The 15901-nt window shown below is 44.4% G+C and overlaps 1 protein-coding gene across 1 annotated transcript in view; it reads left to right on the top strand.

Moving 5' to 3' along the window:
* The window catches only part of LOC131205634 (cyclin-dependent kinase 14), a 76165-nt gene extending 64081 nt beyond the window's left edge, over window positions 1-12084 (top strand). Inside the window, exons 5-10 of the mRNA XM_058197821.1 lie at window positions 424-515; window positions 6732-6906; window positions 9407-9668; window positions 9738-9950; window positions 10012-10191; window positions 10261-12084. Coding sequence (XP_058053804.1) covers window positions 424-515; window positions 6732-6906; window positions 9407-9668; window positions 9738-9950; window positions 10012-10191; window positions 10261-10337 — 999 coding nt within the window. The 3' untranslated portion in view covers window positions 10338-12084. The remainder of the gene's footprint in view (window positions 1-423; window positions 516-6731; window positions 6907-9406; window positions 9669-9737; window positions 9951-10011; window positions 10192-10260) is intronic.
* The last annotated feature ends 3817 nt before the right edge of the window (window positions 12085-15901 follow it).

Below are 15901 nucleotides of genomic sequence, written 5' to 3'. Positions count from 1 at the left end.
AACTCCGCCGTCGTCTTTGAACCGTTGGCCCGTGAACCGGAACCGTGCACCTGCCAAAGATTGCGAAGGGTTTGCAGAGAAATAAAAATCGATAAAATATTGCCAAATCGGTGAGCCTCGCCGAGAAACGTTAGGCTTTTTATTGTTTGACTCTTCATAAGATACCTAGTTTAAAACAAAGATAACGCTATCAATAAGATGCAAAACTTCGCCTATAATTAGATTTTACCAAACACCAGGCGCCTCCATTATGGCCGTAGCGATGCGCTAAGCCAGGGCGCGCTGTCACATTAATAAGCATTCTTAGCAGCTCGCTTCATCTTCTTGTAAATTTTACTAAACGGCTGTTTACAGATTTTCAATAGTCTTGTACGAAACCATATAAAAATTTAAATTTCTTGTTTTTGCTTCTTCATTTTGCAGGGTGATTCGCCGTTCGGCAAATCAGAAGCTTACATCAAACTAGAGCAACTCGGTGAAGGATCCTACGCAACGGTATTTAAGGGCTATAGCAAGTAAGTATAGCTACAAACTCTACCTCTATCCTTCTCTCTTTCTCTCTCTCGCTGTGTTCTTCAACCTCCGCTGCCCTCCGAAGGTCTAGTGCCAGTTCCGTGCTTTGATTCGATTTAATGGGAAATCAATTTCATCATAAAAACGAGTGTGCCCCCGGAAAGTAAACCCACCATAAGTGCGAGTGCGAGACACGGTCCATTTTGTCCTTCGGTTGTGGCAATAAAGAAAAAAAGGGATCTCCATTTTCACCACACACCACGACAGCGTTCAGTGCGTCGGGCCTACGGCCATCGAGTAGTGAGCACGTATCGCACAGCCTAATCCGGGACAATTTGCCAACGATATTTGTCCACCGGGACATCGGCCGGCCCGGGGGGTCGCGCTACGATGCTGGGCGCACTTGTGTGTCACATACACACACAAAAACAAAACCGCTGGCCAATAAAAAAAAAGCAGGACATCCCTCTGGCCATGGACACCAAACGGTGAAAGTAGCCATAAAGAAATTTAAATTTTATTACATTATTTATGAAAATCGACCTCCATAAAACGGGCAACAATGTAGCGTGATCACCCTTCTCGCGGGTGCGCCGTTGGCCCGGTCGTTCTTTCGTCGTTCTTGTTTGTTTTTTCGCATCGATATTTGTCGAAAACATGTCAATTGAAAGATCTCAGAACCTACGCTTGCCTGTTGGTGGCTGCCATGGTGCGTTTCGCAACGCACGTCAACTCAAACCGAGACAGGTCCGCTAACCGACGACGATAAGGGCACAATTTTTTTTCTGGACTCTTTCCGCCATTTTTCCACAAGAGCACCTCCGACAGAGACGGCCAAAAGTGGGTGTTTTTGTGTACCCGGAAGCCCTGTTTTGATTTACCGTTTTTTGCAGTGTGCTGCCTTCATAATATAGTTAGTGTAGCACATTTTCTGCCCCTTGCGGCTGCTTGTTTATGCTACTCGTTTAATTGTTGGTCGAGTGCGCAAGTTGTCCTGCTAAGGGCAACGTAAATTATGTTCCTACCTTTTATACCTCGCGCAAGCGAAGGAGAAGAAATTTTTCAAATGGAGGAAGCGAAAGAAAAACTTGCCACCATCACATTTTCCACTTCTTAAAAACGCACCGAATACGTATAGTTAATAGTTGGATAATAAGGTAAAAAGTGATTAAAAATGAACAGACGGTCCTTAAGCACCACGCACTAGGTTTCGGATTTCATAGATAAGCCTTTGAAGATTATTGTTGGCTAATCTGTTTTGAGAATTGTAAGGTAGTATTAGTACATTTAACTTGTTCTTTGAAAAAATATTGCAAAATTTGCTTAAATTATTTGGTTTGTAAACCCTTGTGAGTACGATAACTCGTTAAGAGTTTGCACAAACACGTTTTCTAAATAAAAGAACCATTTTATATTCGATCGAATACACAAATCGGGAACCTAAGAATAATGGATGGGAAAGTTTCACCGACACCGAACGATAAACTTCCCACCAGACGAGCAAAGTGCGACGTTCGTCAAATTCCGGTGACGTCCGTCCAATTTTATGGCTGAACTTAGCCTCCGTTTCGTGGGGGTTTGTCCCAATTGTTACCTTCGCACAGCGGCCACGCTGACCTGTTCCATCGCTTGGTGCTTCTTGGCATTTAACTTTTGCTCACCAGAACCTTGCACCGGACCAATGCGATGTGGCCGTGGGTTGACGTAGAAAGTCGAGAACGAGAAAAGCTCCATCCCGAATCGTGCCTGTTCTTTTCGTTGCTCTCTGCGGCTTATCACAATCAGCGACAAGGTGAAGCCCCCAGCACCACCTTAAACTTTTCTGCAACAAAGCCCGTATAATGTTGGAATTGGCTTCTTGTCGCGCGCCCGCGCACCCTTTAGTTTCTCGCGTGCGCCTGTGCCTCTTTTACGGATGATAAAGTTCATTTGTGGTTGAAAGTGATTGAAAATGGAAACTTTTCTGAGAATTTCCCATCAAGACGCCAGTGCGGAGAGCGTGGCATGTTCTTTTTTAGCCTTTTTTTTCCTTTGCTTGGGCATTTAAGCTGGCTATTTTCCGTGATTGGGTTTCGACTTCAGTTCGAAACGTTGGTTTGCTTACGTTTCGTCTTCCTGAGAAATTTTCTTGTTATTTACCATGGCCCTGGAACGTTTAAGATTTAAATCATTTGCTTCAATTTGGTAGTGATCAATAGTTAGATAGTTTAAAATAACTGTTAACAGAATTTATAATCTGATTTGTGTCAAACACACTTCATGGGCACAGAAATCAGCGTTTTGCTTCACTTACCAAATCGTTTAACATGATTAAACCAAGTTTCAGCCAGGGCCACATGTAACGTCGTAAGAATACTCACCCTGACGTTAATGGGGTTCACTGTTTCCTAAATTCTATTTCGCAACGCGAAGAAAATCCTTTTCCCTAACTTTTTATCACTCTGCGCTGTGCGAAAAATCCTTCCCAAAAGGAAGATCACATAACACGTTCGGTCGATGAGATTAATGGCGACGTCTCCTTCGTCGTCGTTCAACCAGAAAGACAATACGACGACGGCGACGAGTTGTATGCTTCTTCCGATGCGATGCTGTAATCATTAGCGGAAAGGACAAATCTTCTTTTCGGCACTCGTTTTTCGTCCGTCTACAATCGGCTCGCACTGCAAGGACCTTTCATCGGAGTAGACTGATTCCTGCCCACGTCGCGCGTACGGAAATTGATAAATGACCCACCATCGTTTTGGTGTGCGTGGATATCGAGACATCATCATTAGGAATGTATCATCGGCCGTTAATTAAGCATTTAAACAAAGGGCACCAGCGAGCTAGCGAGCATTGTTCATTCTTCAAGATATTCCCACCAGACAGCTTATGTCACTAGAATGGACGAAGACAGCGATCGGTGTCCATTACGGCCACCGATAATGGCGATTGTTCGTTCTCCAGAGTTTGGAATCGGTTTGGAGTTTCACAGCTCTACAGGCACCATAAGAAAGGTACCTAACAATGAACCCAGGACACTGGTGGTCCACGAAGTAACGAATCGTCTAGCTCACAGGAAGGGCTCAAATTATTAACTCTGTTTCCTTCGCTACCGGTCCAGGGTCTTGCCATTGCCGCAGGCGAAATTCCAATGGCAGCTCCAAGGCAACATAAGAATCGACGTCCAACCGGCGGCACTTCGGCTGCTGGTTTGGCTTCCAGATTTATGCCGCTAGCCATCGTGTTACGGTTGGTCGATAATGGCTCTGTTGACTCCTCGATTGTGCGGCGGCCTCTCGAAGCAATGCTCCAACGAGGAAAAGACACGTGCGTTGTGACTGCGCCTTAGTTGCGTTTGTTGATGGCCTCAAACGGCGTTCTCTCTCTCTCTCCTTTTCTCTTTCCGTTTTATCTCTGACTTCCGGATGGTGTCTCCTGTTGATTACATCCCTGCCGGGTCAGGTCGACTGGATGCTGCACAAGTTCCGATCGACAAGCTCTTAATCCTTCGGCGATGGTGATGGGCCGACCCCAGGATTAGGCAAGATGTCATAAACATTGGCCGGACCGGTGGCCAACTAGCTTTTGCTGTAGCACACTGAGCACACCGGCAGCCGCCAACCAGCCAGTCCGGGATTGGAAGTGGAAATGAAAGAAAAGTGGAATTAATTCACTTAATCTCAATCGACATCCACCGTCAGGATATCACGTCCTAGCCGAGAGAGAGAGAGAAAGAGAGACAGAGGGCATTACGATTGGTTGTTTGGCCACAATCTTTTTTTCTTCTTCGTCAGCTCCGTCCGCCTTTGGCAACAAAGCGTTTCGTCGTTGTTTCTACCATCAACGCGCCACGGGATGATTATTGGTCGATCGAAGTGGAAATGGGCTCCGAGCTTCTCCCTTCTGCTAACTGGCGCCCGACTCACGTTATTATTTTTATGCGTCTGAGGCGCCAGCGAACGAAGAGCAGATTATGAGATTAAGAAAGTAAATGAGATACATTCCCATCGGCAGGAGGCACCCCATGGGGCCTCGTCCTTGTTCGCTCACCTGTTGAGAAAGTTATCTCTCGTTTGTTATTACGTGTCAATAATAAGCCGAACCCCTGAGGACTCGCCTGAATGGGAAGAAGAATTTTCCCAGCAAAAGCGGTAGTGTTCAGGATAGCATATAATCGGGGAAAAAAACATTCAAATCAATGCTGTATGAGCTCTATTCTGCTTGTCGAACAGTACAACCTCGAAGCAGAAGCATTGGTTAAGTAGAACTGAAAGCAAAAAGGAAAGCACTGCAAAAATATTATGGTTTGTGACTTTATATTGTTTTTCCAATAGATCGCTCCAATATTTTGTTTAAATACAAACTCAAATATTGTTTGATAACTTTATTTGAAAGTATATAATTTCAATTTTTCCATTTATTATTCGTTCCTATTTCATTGACTAGTTCAATACGTTTTTTAAATACTCTGTTTGTTTCTATTAGTTTTCACCAATATACGATTTTGCGCCTCATCATTTATTCTGAACAATAATTTAAACCCAAAACTTTTATCTATCGAAATAATCAACCAAGAAATGTTGGCATCGATCGTGTTGATCAGAATAGGGTTCTGCTTTTCTATCAATTTTCCAAACGCACACGCCCCACACTTATGTTCAACCCCATTTTGATCCGAGCCATTTCACCGAAGGTCGCGTGTCGTTCGCAGACGCCGCACCAAAGTATATTGGGCCTTTCTTTCGATCTTGATTTCGTCTTCCAGCGGTTTTCCGTTTTTTTTTGCAATCGCCGAATCCTTATCGTGGTTTAATCGGAATTTGCAGCATGACCTACTTTCGTCACAATCGTGTCGTCACCGTCCCCAACGGTGTTGCTCTGCTGCATGTGCCACGCTCCAATTCTGACGGACTCCGAGGAAAAGTCAGAAAGTTTCGCATTTTGAACTCCCCAAAGAAGAAAAAACAACCTATGCGCCTCCGGGTTACGGGTTTCGGACTACTCTCTCTGGCTCTGTCTCGCAGATGTTAAAACCAACATGAAGATGCCTCGACGAAACTTTGCCTGCGCCTTTCGTGCCACAACCACAGTGTCTGAACATACTATAATCTCCTTATTTTCTTGCCACCCTCGAGACATGCCATCCAAAATTGTTTGCGTCTTACCAGGCCCAGGCCCTTCCGTGCCGTCGTGAAAATCGATATTTGTTTTTATTTTTTCTCGTTCTTATGATGGCGTTGCTGGTGGATGCTGCTTCTCGTGTTTGTTCCGCTTGTTCCGTGTTTCGTTCGCCCCTCTTGGCGGTTGTGCATCCTTTTTCTTTCGGTTGAATAACTCGGTGGGATCTCGGTGTCGGGGTATGTTTTGGGTTGGGTCCGTCGTATTCTTTGACGTATTTTTTTAAAATTATATTACTGTTTTGGACAACATCCCGTTTTCGTACAAACAAAAGCCGACGCGACAGAGCTTTAAGAATATTTTGAAAGGCGACTTTCCATGTTGCCTATAGAACGAAAGGAAATTGTGGCAATCTGTAACTTCAATATCAACGGCTAAAAAGTGTTCCTAAAATGACCTTGTTTCATACGATTTACTATTCCAAACGGTAGAGGAGTATACAATGCTCTAAACATGTCGATAGTCTGCTCTCAACGATAATGCCATAAGTTGTGAAGATCATAAATGTTTAAACCCTATGCTCTGGTTTGGGGCAACGATTGCCGTTAATGTTTAGTCATTCAGACCAAAGTTATGAAAAATTCAGATCTCAAAAAAGACGGCCCCAGGGTCGAACTCGTCAGTGGCCACATTGTCTGTCGGTTTTGTTCGTTTGCCAGACATTTCTATCATTTTAGTGTCGGTTCAGCATGAATAGAGTTTTCTGCTTCCGCCGGAGCAGAGCGCCGGCAAGTCAGAACACGACGGACAATGCTTTCGATACGGCTCCACCCCACGGAAGCCCCGGAGGCTGCTGGGGATGTGTCGTCATTAATCTCCCCGCCAGCTGCTATCAATCTTGGAACGTTCTAATCGAATTTAGGCCCGGATAAAGGATAAGCGGACTGTGCCACACTCGCATGGCTTTACCTATGGCTGTGGACCCCGGGGGCCAGCAACAGTTCCATCACCGGCGCAACATAACTTATTGTCCGCCACTTCCGACACTAATTCATCTCTCTCGCTCTCTGTACTAAATTGCGATCCGTTTTTTTCGTCTTCTTCCGCTTTCATTTCAGTCTAACGAATCAGGTGGTAGCGTTAAAGGAAATCAGGTTACAGGAAGAGGAGGGCGCTCCGTTCACGGCGATCCGCGAGGCATCCCTGCTGAAGGAACTGAAACATTCGAACATCGTGACCCTGCACGACATCGTGCACACGCGTGAGACGCTGACGTTCGTCTTCGAGTTTGTGGTAAGTATCTGTGACCTGCGCTGCGCTACCTAGCGGACGTGCCCTTTGCGGAAACAGGTGTCCGGCACTGCGTACTGCGTATTCTGTGAGCCGGCCGTGCCCAGTCTGGTTGACTGGTGAAAAACCTTTGCACTTCACCGGCCTCCACTTGTCGGCCTGCGGCGGGAATTATTTGCCCATTTTCCAACCGCGTTAGTGTTTATTTATTGCCGTTTATTAGTTGTTGAAGTCATTCGTTCCCGCATATCTCTCAAGACGCCCCGCCCTGTCAGGAAAGGTCCTACGGTGTGGGATGATTATCAAAGACGAGTGAAACATGCCCGAAGTTTCCGCCACGAGAGACGACGGAGAGAAGCACATTTTATTTATGGCCAGCACCCTTCCAGACGTGGGAGCTTGGAGAGCGGTCTGGCATAGCTCTACGAGACGGCACCGACTGCCGTCTGCCGTCAAAACAACGCAAGAGTTGGCAAACCCTCGATGTCTTCTGGGAGTGAAGCGGTAGCCGGACGTCGGCAAGAGGAATCCGTCATGAATTTCTAAGCAGTTTTCCCCGTCGGTTTGTCGTGCGTAGCTGGGAAACCCATTTGCTCCCGTTCAGTATCAATTTTGCCTCCCTTTGCGGTGTGATTTATTAGCTCCGGGTTAGGTTCGGGCTTTTGTGCCGCGAACGTTCGGGAACGCCACGGGCCACATGCGTTCACCTCCAGTGGCAATGATCACCCTCACGGTCTTAGAGGAGGTACTTTGGGCAATTGTTTGAAGACATTGTTTCATGCGGGCCCAACCGCACCGAAAGAATTACACGAAGTTCGTATTGATGGTTTACATAAATAAACTTCAAAACATACGTTTAGTGCCCATTAGCTGCATAAATGAAGTTTTATTTCTAGGGCTTCGAAGAGTAAAAGTTTTCAATTACCCATATCTATTTATCGACAGTTGAAACCATTCTTTGGGTGAAGGTTTTATATTTTAATCCATTCCATACATCAGATATATTCAATCGGATTACTAGTTCCGGCAAATAAGTATGCTTAATGGAAATTATTCAAATAAACTGGTAACCAAAACGGTGCTACTTGAACAACTCCCATGTTCTTGTTATGTTTGATTGACGAACGGTGTATTAAGCATTAAAATGATAGGTGCTGTGCAGGAATCACTATTTTCCTATTATCAAATTTCTCTGAAAAGCTATTAGTTGAAAACCACCCATGAGACTCGAATGTTCACTATAAGCACGAAGCGAACCGAAGAAACAGCTTCAACTTAGAACTCTTGTGGGTTCTGGAACAGTATGTGCTTCGATTCCCATCAACATGCCCTTTTTAACAAAGCATTACAAGTTTGTGGCAAATTATTGCAACATTTATCACGAGACGCTGCTCGCAAAAGATTTGTTTGTGCTTATTGTGCCAGCAAACCAATCGCTCCTCTTTCCAACCATCCATTATACCATCCACGGCGTGCTCCACGAAGGTTGGTAAGTTAGCCCGCGGATACATCCACATTTCGTGATGCTATACGCGCACAACATGTGCAATAATTCATCGTTGATGCGCTACCAATTCTCTCTCTTTCTCGCTCCCACAACATCGCCCCAGAATCCCTGAGTAAACCGACCAACATCGGGAATGTTTATCACCAAACAAACGGTGGCAAAAGAAACGTACAAAAAACTATGGTATTCCTCCCAGGAGGAACCGCCGGTTGCCGTGTAAAGGTGGGCAAGAAGTACATAAATTACGAGTTCAGCTTCGGTGAACAATTGTGCGAAGCATTCCGGGAAAGAAGATCCCTCCATACAATGCGAAGCAGATACGCTTTCTGCTCCGACTAGGCACCAGCGGCAGGGCTTTAGTCTGCCCAAGAAGAACCTCTGCACTGGGGGAGGCCCAGTTTTGAAAACGATGCTGTAGCCCTATCCCATATATCACGCACCTGTTCCGCTTTCGGCGTATGTATGTGTGCGTACGCTTCCTGTTCTTATTGATTACAACTTCCTGGTTCATTGAGAACATGGTTCTACGTTCGGAACCACGAATCCACTGAACGGGGATCAAATGATACAAAATACCGAACCGAGACCACGGGTTCCGGTGTGCCTTTGTCGTTCAACCTGCCGATAACGTCTACTACAGTCGTGCTCTGCAGTTACGACAATTTATTGAATTAAATTAATAATTAGGCCACGACATACCGTGGCATTCCCCCAGCAGCACAGCAGGCCCTTGGCTTGTCTTTTCGGAGAAGGTGTGGAAGGTGTTTTCGACTTCGATGGCAAGAGTAATTTATGGCATTCTTCCCAACGCCTTCCCCACATTGGCCACATTGGCTCGTTAAAAGCGGACGTAGCCAGAATGATGGCAGAACGGTGATACTGTAATTCGAACGTATTAGCATCCGATTTAATTAGTGCTGTTAATTAGTAGTGTAGTGCGGGAGGACCCACCACCCCGGTAGTCGGATTTTATAAGCCGCTTCCCGTCCTTTGCAGAACACCGACCTGTCGCAGTACATGGAACGACATCCGGGCGGCCTCGACCACCGAAATGTGCGCCTGTTTCTGTTCCAGCTATTGCGGGGGCTCTCCTATTGCCATAAAAGACGCGTGCTGCACCGGGACGTGAAACCGCAGAACCTGCTCATCAGTGAGATGGGCGAACTGAAGCTGGCCGACTTTGGTCTGGCGCGTGCCAAGAGTGTTCCGAGTCATACCTATTCGCACGAGGTCGTCACGCTCTGGTATCGACCCCCGGGTGAGTCCAGACTCGTCGCACCCCACAGCATGTGTTACTATATCCAGCCTCGCATCCATCCCATTTCAGATGTCCTGCTCGGCAGCACCGAATATTCCACCTCGCTCGACATCTGGGGCGTTGGCTGTATATTCGTCGAAATGATCACCGGCATGCCGACGTTCCCCGGGATTCGCGATACCTACGATCAGCTGGACAAGATCTTCAAAATCCTCGGCACACCGACGGAAGAATCGTGGCAAGGGGTAACGCACCTGCCCGGATATAAGCTACAAATGTTGGGTAAGACGACGGCATGCGCGAGAAGGAATCCATCGTTAACTGTGCTTTTGCGCGTTTCTAGGCTTCTTCAAACCCCGGAAGCTAGGGCTAAGTTTTCCTAGGTTGTACGATATTATCGAAGGTGAGACGATGGCCACTTCGTTCCTACAGCTCAATCCGGACAACCGGATAAGTGCGGACGAAGCGCTCCGCCATCCATACTTTGCACCGTTGCCAAAAAAACTCTACGAACTGCCGGATGGTAAGCGAATTGCCGCTAAATGGTGCCTGCCACTAGCATGCATTTTCACCGTTGAACATACCCTTTCAGAATTGTCCATCTTCACCGTGGAAGGTATCTACTTGCAGCCGGAACCGAACCGACACCATGCGCACTCGCGACCATGAGAGTTAAGACAAAGCAAAACTTTAGATGCAATACGTTATTATTGTTAGTAGTTAATGTGATTACCTGCGTTGCTGGTTAGCAGAGGACGCAGAAGATGAATTGCGCTCTATTTTCGCAAACGAGTGCTAGAGTTCCGCCGCCAGCGCATACCCGCCTGATGGGTTCGGTAGCGAACGGGGCAGGATTGTGGCGATGGCAGGAAGTGATAATCGATCGCTCACCTCATCGTTGTGTGGTAGAAAAATTCAGAACAAAAGCAAACAGCCTGGCAAAAATGGTAAATCAAAATCAAAACCGCAGAAACCTTTTTAGCACCATTCCACAGCAGGAGCAGGAGCAAGCAACTGATGAGAGGCGAGCGCCCGCTAACGGTGCGGTTGCAATGACCAAAAACAAACTAGCGAACGAAGCAAAAGTAATCCTCCGGAACCAAAGTGATGCTAAAGTATGTGATCAGTTCATTCATAGGCATGCCGTCACTATCACTCCACCAGCACTGCGATCGCAGCAAAAAGGACATCGTGGTTGGTGGCCGATCGCCACCATCGATCCTTCATATGCTATTCAGTAGGGAACGGGAACGGCGATCCGTTTTCCGGTTGAGCTGAAAAAAATCCCAATTTCAGCAATGCAGAGACAGCAGTTGTCTGCAATCGGTTATGGTTCTTTCCCTTCCGATAGAGTTCTGTAAAGTGAGAACAAGCGTAACTCGGTTTCTTTGAATATGATGATGTACAAACGTTTAGGTTCATTCGATCAATAGTTGCAGCCAGAAACAGCAGGAGCAGCAGCAGCAGCAGCTAAATAATAATAATTAAAGATATTATGTTACGTTAGCAACAGATTTTTACTGACTCTTCAAAGTATTCAAACATGCTCTACAAATACTACACAAATATTCGCTAGCGTTCGTTTTTACGCAGGTTTGTTTTCTATCGCGTTCGGCACGTGATGTGGTACCTAAAGAGTGGTCATATTTGTCTTGAGTCTATCAATTTTCCTCAGTATGTAACATTTTCGTTTGATTTTCTTTAGTATTTTTTAAACAACTGAAAACTTTCTGTTTCCCCCCATGAGTCTGAATTATCAGTAGCAGCACCAGAAGGACGGTGGACAGTGTTACGTTTCGACGCTGCTCTGCGCCACCTCGGGCTGTGAGCTCATCTGTGTGTTTAGTAAGCTGCCCTGCTACTACCATCGCTATTGTTTTCGCGACAAGCTAGCATTGGTTTCAGCAGCAGGGCCTAAAAAAGATATTATGAAAATGCTATACCCCCACACAAAGCATAAAGTGAGAAAGTTGGCCCATGGCACGTTTGAGCGCCACCCGAACACCATCCAGAACCCGCTTGCGCTTCTCCAATTGTATTGCATTTAGTGAGACCACCATTTGTCAAAGCGAAGGGCAAAGGGTGCGGCACAAAGATACTACAACTGTACGATCAGGAGCTTAAACAATAGAGGCGTTTGTCTGGATTAATTTGGTTTTAACTGCTATTCGTTTACGGTGGCCTTTTTATCGATGACGTCCAAGTTGTTCGCCATGTCTTCGTGCTGACTATGCTGATAATGAGTAGTAATTGATTTTGAAACAAGTATTGAGAGGTTAACAATGAGTAGACAATTGGGCCCCCGCCACCTTCCTTATCTTTTATCCGACGGTCTTCAGTTGTAGTTATTGTAAGAAAATGTTTATTACACGTAAGGCGGATTCGAACACTGTGCCCGTTCGAAGTACGATATTCGAGTTAGCAAAAATTATGTGAAACAGAATAAACCATCTGCAAACTATGTAGCTTAAGCTAATTTGTTTTGTTTCTATTTGTATGATTTTTTTCTTTTTTTTCAGAAATAGCTAGTTTTAATTATTTTTCACGATATATTTTATTAAGCTTTAAACTTCAATAGCCGATACCGTATCTTTTAGTCCGCTCAGGGATCATACAGCAACACATGTGCAGTCATTCTTATAGTAAAGTCACCAAATCATGACACGGACCCGTAAACCATAACCGATAATCAAAATATAATAAAAACAAGTGAAATAAAAGTATTTTCATTGACAATGGTGTTCGCATCCGTTGGCGAGGACTTTCAGAAAAAAATCTGCCATCCATCTTTCGCATTCACCACTCCAAAAAAAGGATAAAAAGGAACCACTATTTGATCTTCAGTTAGAAGATAGTCGCAGTCTTGTTTGCTGATCTTTATTTTGTTTTCCACTATGCTCACGAAATAAAAATATAAAACTGTCGCAGAAATGTAGCTGATCTCGAGCCCTGACACCACAATAAACGCAAATCAAAGTACTCGTAGTGAAATACGAAATAATAAAAATACACTCTAAACAGTACTTAAAAAGTAGATAAAATGCAGTAGATTAGAATCAACTTGAAGTAAGAAACCGATTGGCGTGTTGCAAACAACAATTCAAGCAAACAAAATTAGCCTGACGTATGTTAAATTGATCCTAGAAAAGTAAAACGAATGGAATTTCATAAAAAGAAACTATAATAATGTAGAAACATACTTAACTCAAAATTTCTAGAAAAAAAACAGAACGGTCTATAGATGTTGCAAATAGTTCTTTGTTTCGATTGAGCGAATTGCCATAGTTGCTAACCGATTCCCTAAATTTCGTTACTGTGACAAGCTACCATCCCCGGTACTTCTAGTGCACCGATAATTCCTGAAAATCAAGCCACAGTTTTCCCGCCCGGGTAAAGGACGAGCAGTACATTTAGCAAACACAAACAATACACAATAAAAAATCGAGCAACGTAACGCTCGTAGAAGCATAGATAACACCTCACAGTTTTTTTGCAACTACAGTAAGCAAAATGTAGGCATGTTTTAAGTAATAAACGATAGTCAAGCAACGTTAAAGGCTAGAGATAAACGGCATCTGCTGCATGAACATAGAAAGGCACCCTCTAAAATGCAGCTGCAAATAGTGCAACGCAGACTAACGAGAGCGAGAGAGAGTCACGGTGCAGAGTGAAACCGACTTTAGATGTATGAATGTTTGAATTTTTGATAGTTTAATAAGATTGGTTTGGTTCTGAAGTAAATGTGATATTGACGCAAAACACGGGCGGAAACAAAAGAAAAACAAAAAAGGATTAAAGGTACGAGATTATGGATAAGTAATCAAATTAAATCGTAACGAAAATTTGTAAGTATTTACGATACCAGTAATTGAGGTGGCGAGAAGAATAAGTTGTAAGCCAGATTGCCACAATATTCGTAACCACACGATACTGAACAGTTTTTTCGAACGGAACGGAAGAAGTTGCTCTCACGCGTGATGGCATCCAGATGAGTGATCGTGAATTTTCCTAAATCAGGTAAAACATTTGCGTTTATTTTTCGTTATGATCCAACATAATGTTTCCGCAATTCACCGAAAACTCCTTCCAAATGGTGATAATTATTGTAAGAAAACGCAACGCCAGATAAGCTACCGTTCTTTTCTAACACACAAACAGTTGATAGCGCCGATGTTTAGCAGGACAAACAGAGCGAGTCAGTGACTCGTTGTTTCGAGTGATCGTGCGAAAATTTAGTCGGCCAACAAATCATTAAAGCAGTTCGGTTTTGTTTGAGTTTCAAATGTTTTTTTCACATCAGCAGTTACTGAAATATGAATGATATGCAATAAAATTCCGAAATGCTTGGATTTAGATTGCAAAACGATACTTCAGTTTGCCAATGGGAAGCATTAGCGGAATCAAGACAGCTCGTTCAAATCTTGATAGCAAAACTCAGTACGGTATTTGATTTGTTGTTCCTCGAAAGAAGTTGTCACGTTCTATGGAAAACTAGTTATACGAGTAGCTGGAAACATAGCGATTACGTAGCGTTGCAGTTCAGAATACAGATGAAAAATTGAGCAAAACTGTGAACACATGTTAGCTAAAAGCAAACCAAATGTGTTCGCTGGGTTTGCTGTAGCGGAACTAACACAACTTTTCCTATAGCATCACAACCTATTTGCCACTCGTTAGTACTTACTAGCGAAACTGCACTGTAGGGAAGTTATTCGAAAACATTTTCCACTCGCAAATTGAACAATACTGCAGAGAAACGGGGCTGAAAAAAGGTAGACTGTACAACGACATTCAAGGAACTATCCGCATCCGTAGAATTAGATACCAAGCAGTACGATAGACACATTACAATTAGCAAAGAAATATCTGTAGATTGGGAACTCAGTGAAAACTTCCGGTTGAATGTAGTGTCTTGTTGAATTCCTAAAGTGAAATATCGTTTATGAGTCACTTTTTTTCGTGCGCAAGATTATAGCGCATAGAGCAGCACGTTTTTTTCTGAACACCGGCACGCACACATTCACGCTTTCAGGGCCGATTCATGCTTTCAAATGCAAAAAACCGTCCCCAAGATGAATCAACCAATCCCGCGAGCTAATGGTAATAAGGGTTCGTTTATTAGGTTGCGTTACTTTCCTCTACTCTAAGTCATTGAAATTGCCTTATTGTCCATAAGAGCGTGGTGCAACGATGGACCGACCACGATCGGCCGACACTGCAGCCATCTTGCAATGAGTCAGTTTTTAAAGCAGCACCGCAGCACATACAAGTATGCACGTCCCATCCCATAAATTTCGTCCATAGTTTAACAGAAGAGAGAGAGACAGAGGAACAAGATTCTTAAGTAGGGTAACATTACACTAATGCCAAGCGCAAGAAGGATAAATAAAACACACTCTAAACAGAAACAAAACGGATCGTTCAGGACGAAATGTATCGAAGAATCTTGGGTGCCACTGAAGCTGGTAGCTGGCACTACCGTGTAGAACCTTCGCGCAAAGGGAACAGCCAACCAGTTACATGCGTCTAGTTTTTAGCGAGGAATTGGCCAGATTGTTGAACGTACTCTCATTACACGACCCCTCTGAGCCTTTCCGCTGATACGGCCGTTCCCCTCTATTTCTTCTCGAGACAAAGATATTAAACACTAAACAAACCAATCTGATGAAACTTAGGAATAAACGGGGAATGGAAATCAATTGCAATTGAACTGGATCGACGGGGCGGAAAACTTTGAAAGTTTTCCCATATTTTTTGTAAATATCTTTTAATAAACGCGAGAAGAGCGAGCGTGCTAGCGTGAAAGCGGAAACTCGCGCACCGTATTCCGCGAGAGAACGATGCAAAGGAGCACGGAGCCGGAGTGACAGTGGGGCGGAAAAGGAAAAAGGAAACAAAACAGGCAAACATTGTTTATTTATGAAAATTTAAATAAATTATATATTACGACTAAATCCACTTGGGATGCAACTGGGCTCTCTCCTGTTGGAAGATTGCAGGACAAATAATTGAAATAAATTAATACGAGAACAACTCAACCCAACGGCTCTTTATTGACGCGAGATTTTGAATTGTCATCGGTTGCAGCCTTCCATCACAGTCGGCCCAGCAGCAGCTGTTTTTTCGCGCGTGAGTTACCTTTTGACAGCTGCGGTTGTGTTTGCCGGTGCGGTTCGCGTTGTTCGTCCATACCGTGATTGTTTGCACTTCTGTTGTTTCCTGGGCACAATGAA

Source organism: Anopheles bellator, chromosome 1 (assembly GCF_943735745.2).
Source record: "Anopheles bellator chromosome 1, idAnoBellAS_SP24_06.2, whole genome shotgun sequence".
Taxonomy (NCBI): domain Eukaryota; kingdom Metazoa; phylum Arthropoda; class Insecta; order Diptera; family Culicidae; genus Anopheles; species Anopheles bellator.
The sequence above is the reverse complement of the archived record's forward strand: the minus strand, read 5'-3'. Positions and strand labels throughout refer to the sequence as shown.